Source organism: Schistosoma mansoni, chromosome 3, assembly GCF_000237925.1.
Source record: "Schistosoma mansoni strain Puerto Rico chromosome 3, complete genome".
NCBI lineage: Eukaryota > Metazoa > Platyhelminthes > Trematoda > Strigeidida > Schistosomatidae > Schistosoma > Schistosoma mansoni.
Genome location: NC_031497.1, coordinates 23,702,355 through 23,708,360, shown reverse-complemented (window position 1 = coordinate 23,708,360; position 6,006 = coordinate 23,702,355). Strand labels below are relative to the sequence as shown.

The 6,006-nt window shown below is 36.1% G+C and overlaps 1 protein-coding gene across 1 annotated transcript in view; it reads right to left on the bottom strand.

The window, feature by feature from the left end:
* The window catches only part of Smp_132500 (putative rab), a gene marked incomplete at both ends in the record, with an annotated part of 38,580 nt that overhangs the window by 10,740 nt on the left and 21,834 nt on the right, over positions 1–6,006 (bottom strand). Inside the window, one exon of the mRNA XM_018799719.1 lies at positions 3,580–3,661. Within this exon, the coding sequence (XP_018651480.1) occupies positions 3,580–3,661 (82 nt within the window). The remainder of the gene's footprint in view (positions 1–3,579; positions 3,662–6,006) is intronic.

Here is a 6,006-nt window from a genome sequence, read left to right as displayed (position 1 = left end):
GTCGGTCTAACCGTCACGGTTTTACTCTTGTGATTTGTGCATGGGTAAGAACCGTCGACCAAGAATCGAAGTTTTCTTTGGCAGCCCTACACACGGGGCTAATATCAGTTGCACAACAGAATGGTGGTCGGATGTGTTGGGTGCAAGACGCCTGATCACAAACACCAATCGAATCGTGATAAGTCTGCAACACACAATCAAACAAACACAGATCCACTCACAGTCAATCAGTCAGTCAGGCATTCAGTTACTCAGTCAGTCAATCGCTCACTCACACGGTTGAGTTCGAGTTGCCATACCACATTAGCACAGAGATGAAGTTGTCGATTCAAATCCTATATTGGTAGAAGTAGTAAGAGTATAAGCATTAATGTGAAAGATTAGGGTTTGAAGATGCTATTGAAGGAGTATAATACAATGAAATAAATTTGGAAAGAGAAAAAGGATACAGACATGAAGAATTCAGAAGATTAGAATTTGGTAGAACACAAAGAGTGGATGCACCTTCGCCATTGCAAACGATTTTGAGCCATGTCATTCAAGGTCTCTAACCATCAATTGCTATCATCTCGCGAATCCCAACCAGGTAATCTACACCTACCAACATGGCCCAGTCCAGTTGTCAGTGACTTCATGGATTTATGCCATGTTTTGGTCTGGTCGCCCCTAGCTTTCTTCCAACCTGCTCCTACACCATGAAACATTGCATGTCGTGGCAGTCGGTGGTTGGGCATATGTAACACGTGTCCCAGCCATCTCAACTGATCAAGTTTCACTACTTCATCAATCGATTTGCCATCCTTATCTAGTACCCGTTTCTTAACAACTACATTACTTACCCGGTGGTCCTAGGATATACGAGCTATGATTTGAAGACACCTATGATCGAAAACTAGCAGCCTACATCTTTGCTTATAATGCTTGTGAATTAAGGCTATATCGAGGCAACACGCACAGTATGCATATATGCCAATATGAGACTGACCAGTTGCAGTCCTAAAAACATCAATGGGAAGATTCGAATAAACAATACTAAGTGAATTCTAAACTAGACAACCTTTTTGTATTAAGAATAACGGTTTGCAAAATAACCGAATTATAAAGATTATTTGCTTCTTTCACAGAACTTATTATTAATTTAAGGTAGAGTAAAAGTTGCTTCATTTACTCATCCTTTACGGTTAGCGTGATATCTGCAGGCCTCATTCATTATTTTATCATAATGATTTATTCATATGTTTACACACACACATATAACGTTTATTGAAAGAGCAAACTATGTGTTCAATTAACTTATGGGATTACGTAGATGAAAATTTGTTTACTAATGGTGTATTAAACATTTGACTACCTTTCAAATTCAGTAATCACCAGTATCAGCTTTCAGTTTTTTTCACAAATTATCTTTCAATGATCTACACATTATGATTGCTCTTGTCACGATAATTGACAACTTTAGTTGCATTTCTACATGGATGCAAAAAAAATTTATCCCGATATACATTCACTGACAGCAGCAGTATAGCAGGGTAATGAAATGGATTTGTTTTTTTCCAAAGTTAAAATTTTAATCAAACTCAGATGGATCGTGGATGCGCACTGGTGACGAGTCCCACAATAAGACGAAATGGCCGTCCAGTGCTTCCAGGTTTTCCATGGTATTCTAGCTTCAATTGGCTCATGATTTCAACTATATATAAAAAAAATACTAAAAATCACAAACAACCCCCTTCAGATGGAACAGTCAGAAATAGTTAATTATTGTAAATGAAATTGGAATGTAAAAATGTAAATTCTCAAATCCAATCAAAGCAATCCAATCAAAACATAAAGTAAAGCACTTTATGTTTTTGATGTAGATTTTTTCTCTGAGCTGGATGGTTTGGTCGTGGAGATTTCATGGTCCTTCTGAACGACATCATCAGCACAAACTTCGAGTAGAAGTGAAGTGTTTGAATTTCTCCACATGTGATTCACAGCTTGTTCTGTGCACCTCGATGTTGATTGGTTCTTATTGACCTAAATCTGTCATTGTTTATTTCTTTGTTTTGGTTGTATCTTCTATTGGTTTGATTGTTGTTCCTATGTTTCTGCATAATTTTCTTGATTGGTTGATAAATTGGATTGATTTCAATGTACATGTTTATTGCTGATTGACCTGAGTGCCAAGTTCCTTAAAATTCTCTGGTGTTTTTGGAATTGCCTCTGTCCACTTTATGCTATTTCGATTTGAACTAATCAGATTACAAAGCTGCACCATTTATAGCCAATTAAAAAATTATGACCGGTGACAAAATGTTTGTTCATCTTCACTCCAGCACACACTTTCAAAAACAAGTTCACCAATTGCTAAATTTTTTTTCACACCCTTAAATTTCGAAAAAAAACTGGGTGGTAGGGAATCATAAGTGCCGTCAAATTAATGTCAACCCCAGTAAACAATGATATGAAAATGAGATTACAAACTACTTAACTATACGATAAATAAGTAGTAAATGGAAACTAATGTAAAAACTAAATAAATGAGTTGGAAAATAGTTTTAACATTAGTTAAATGTTTATGTTGTTAACAAAACGTTATGCATGAGTTATTATTAAGTGGATGACGCCAAGTATAATCACTTTAATTATTTTCAACATTACATTTTATTTGTTGGGTGGGTAAATTGTAATTCAATATATTCCTTTTTATCAGAAGGGGTTTTTGTGGAGATTTTAGTGATTTTATAGTTGAATTCATTAGTCAATGGAAGTTAGACTACAATGGAAAACCTGGAAGAACTGGATATCCATTTTGTCCAATTGTGGGACTCCTCAGCAGTGCGCATCCACGATCCTGACTCGCAAGATTCGCATCCAGGACATATCGATAACGCCTGGGAACGCATTACATCTAGGCCACTGAGTTGGCCGGCATCCAACGATGTTATTGTCTAACTTCAACCAATCCACGAAACTGACCAACCGTCCACCATTGTCTTCCGTGCGTTACTATCTCACAACAGACGTGGTTGAACTCCATTAGTCATTGCTTCTCACTAGAATTCCAGGAAATACCTTTTGAACCTTGTCACTAGTGAGTATTTAATTCCTTTTTATTTACTGATGATCATGAGGATAAAATACTTGATACATGAGATTTTAATTTGGTATCGATTTTTGTCGCAGGTTTTTCTCTGTAATTTACGTTCAAATGAGTGATTAATAATGCTATCCAGTCTTTGAATTTTGTACACTTTGTACCTCCTCAAACGAAGGTAAACGCATTCTGGTATTACTTTTGACACTGACACTCAAACACAGTGGTCATTTTTACAAACACTGAAGTATAATCCAACAGATTGTTAAATCACATGTGGCATTTTTATAGTTTGATTGGGACCCTTGATGTTATCTGTGCTTACAAGTTCATCAATACTTTATCCAACGGGTAGTAAGAATTAAGAAACACTAGTCATCCTTTGTTGGGACTTGTCAAACAATAAAAAATAAGAATCATTTCAAATGGTTAAAATTGATCATTTTCATTTACCTTAATGACAAATATTTAACCTTATTTAAATTTCTTTTAAAACCTACCTTTCCTGTCCAGCAGTATCCCATATTTGCATCATTGCTTTCCTACCATCCACTTCTACAGACTTCATTTTCACATCAATACCTAGTTGTATTTAAAATAAAAACGTCAGGTATGCAAGTCAAGAAAATAATTATCACTTGGGTTAGTAGTAATGTGATTCAATAGGGATGCTTTAACGTAAGGTAAATAAAATATTCTGTTCACTCTAATCCATTTACTTTGTAAGAAATAGATATGCAATGATGAAGTTTTCGATGAGTACATTAATTTAAGTGAAATGTTGATTATCGAACTCCATTTTGATACGAGATTATAATCGCTCCACTTTCATGACTGGTTTCATGTTCCTATAAATAATGATCGTGAAATTGACAGTTCCAAAGATTTAAGCAATCGAGAAACTTATCTTTATGGTGGAAAAATATTTTGATCAGCATATGGAGTTCGTGGAGATTGCAGTAATTTAAATAGATGAGATCATGAGTCATTGTAAGCTAGACCACCATTGAAAACCTGGAAACACTGGATTGCAGTTTCGTCCTAGTATGGAACTCCTCAGCAGTGTGTTCCCACAATCCCGCGCGAGGGATTTAAGTCATGAATTCAACTATTAAAAGAAAAAGTTTATTGAATAGAAACTGAAAAGCAGTCAAATCTTGACAGCTATTTTGTTAAGTTATGTAATCATTCCATTATTCCACTTTAACTTTCATTTTCAGAAAGTATGTTTTACACAAACCTGATGGAATTGATTCTAAAAATAAAGAAAACTATTTGGCATTATATAATTTCTTGAGTAAAAACTCATCATTTAAATACATAATATAAATGCTAATAATACTTTGAGATCTTTGTATATTTCCTTATATTACGTATGCCCAAACACCGACTGCCCCGACGTGCAATGTTTTATGGTGTTGGAGTCGGTTGGAAGAAAGCTAGCAGCGGCCAGACCACAACGTGGCACAAATCCATGAAGTCACTGACAAGTGTACTGAGTCATGTTGGTAAGTGTAGACTACGTGGTTGGGATCCACGAGATGATAACAACCAATGGTTAGAGACCTTGAATGACATGGTCCAGAATCGTTTACAATGGCGAAGATGCATCCACTCTTCGTGCTCTACCAAATCCTAATCTTCTTAATTCTTCATGTCCCTTTCTTTTTTCTCTTTTCAAATTTATTTCACTGGATTATACTTCTTGAATAACATCTTCAAACCCTAGTCTTTCGGTTTACTGATTATATTTTTGTGCATATATTATTTTGAGTATTCACAAGCTAACGAGATATGACATACTACATACTTTTTTCCAGTAAATTATAATTTAAAACTTCTAAATTCACTTGGTATTGTTAACTTGAATCTTCCCATTGATATTTATAATCGCAGTTGATCAGTTTCTTATCGGCATATGTGCATATTGTGCGTATTACCTCCATATAGCGTCAATTCACAAGCATCATATGCAAAGATGGATAGTGGATAGCAGTGATATCGAGAACGTACGTTTCGTCTTATTTAGGACTCGTCAACTGGATGACGTTTGAAGCGAATGATACTGGGTTCGCGTCCGAAATGAACGCCAACTGTGCGATGTAGGACGAAACATGAGTCCTTGATTTCACTCCTAGCCACTTACCAATTTTGCTTAAGACTTCTAATTGATTTTAATGACTGAATCAATTATTTTTGACATAATAAATCATTCCATAATAAGATATTGTCGGTTACTACTAAAATATCTAATTATCATTGTAAAATTCATAGTCATTCACTCATCTATTACATATACAGATTTCGCTGTGAGTTGAGATAAACGATTTTTTTCTTTTCTGACATAATACACACAATTGAATGTTTTCATGTGTACAAACATTAAATGTCATTAAAAATGCCCCGAAATGCCCTTGTACCGCCGAGAGTAGGGAGAGTCCACTCTCCTTCTCCAAATCCTCTCACATGGCCACACGTATATAGCCTCTGCCATGGAAGTCCTACTCACTCCCTTCTCATAGTGGCATTACTGTTCTTCACGAAATTGAGAGAACGGAAAGCGAATGTTCGGCGCTTTAACCGGGTTGGTGGACACACAAAGTCCACCTAGGGGAGTTAGAAAACCCTGATTCAAAACCAATGGTGCACATGGGCTCCAGTATCCTGAAGGAACAAATGGCATATGAATCAATCGTTGGTCACCGGCTACCATGGGACTGCATCTCCTCACGATGCTCCACTGTCTTGTGGATCAGATCTTTAGATCAATGGTTCGGGTTGTGGCTCCCTAAGAAAACCATCTGCTTCAGTTTGGGCTCCTGGGCAATATCATAGTCCTCACACAAATCTCATTTGATTTGTGTGACGCACATATATATCTGGTACCCATTTGTACCAATATTTATATGTTTAAATAAATAAATGGT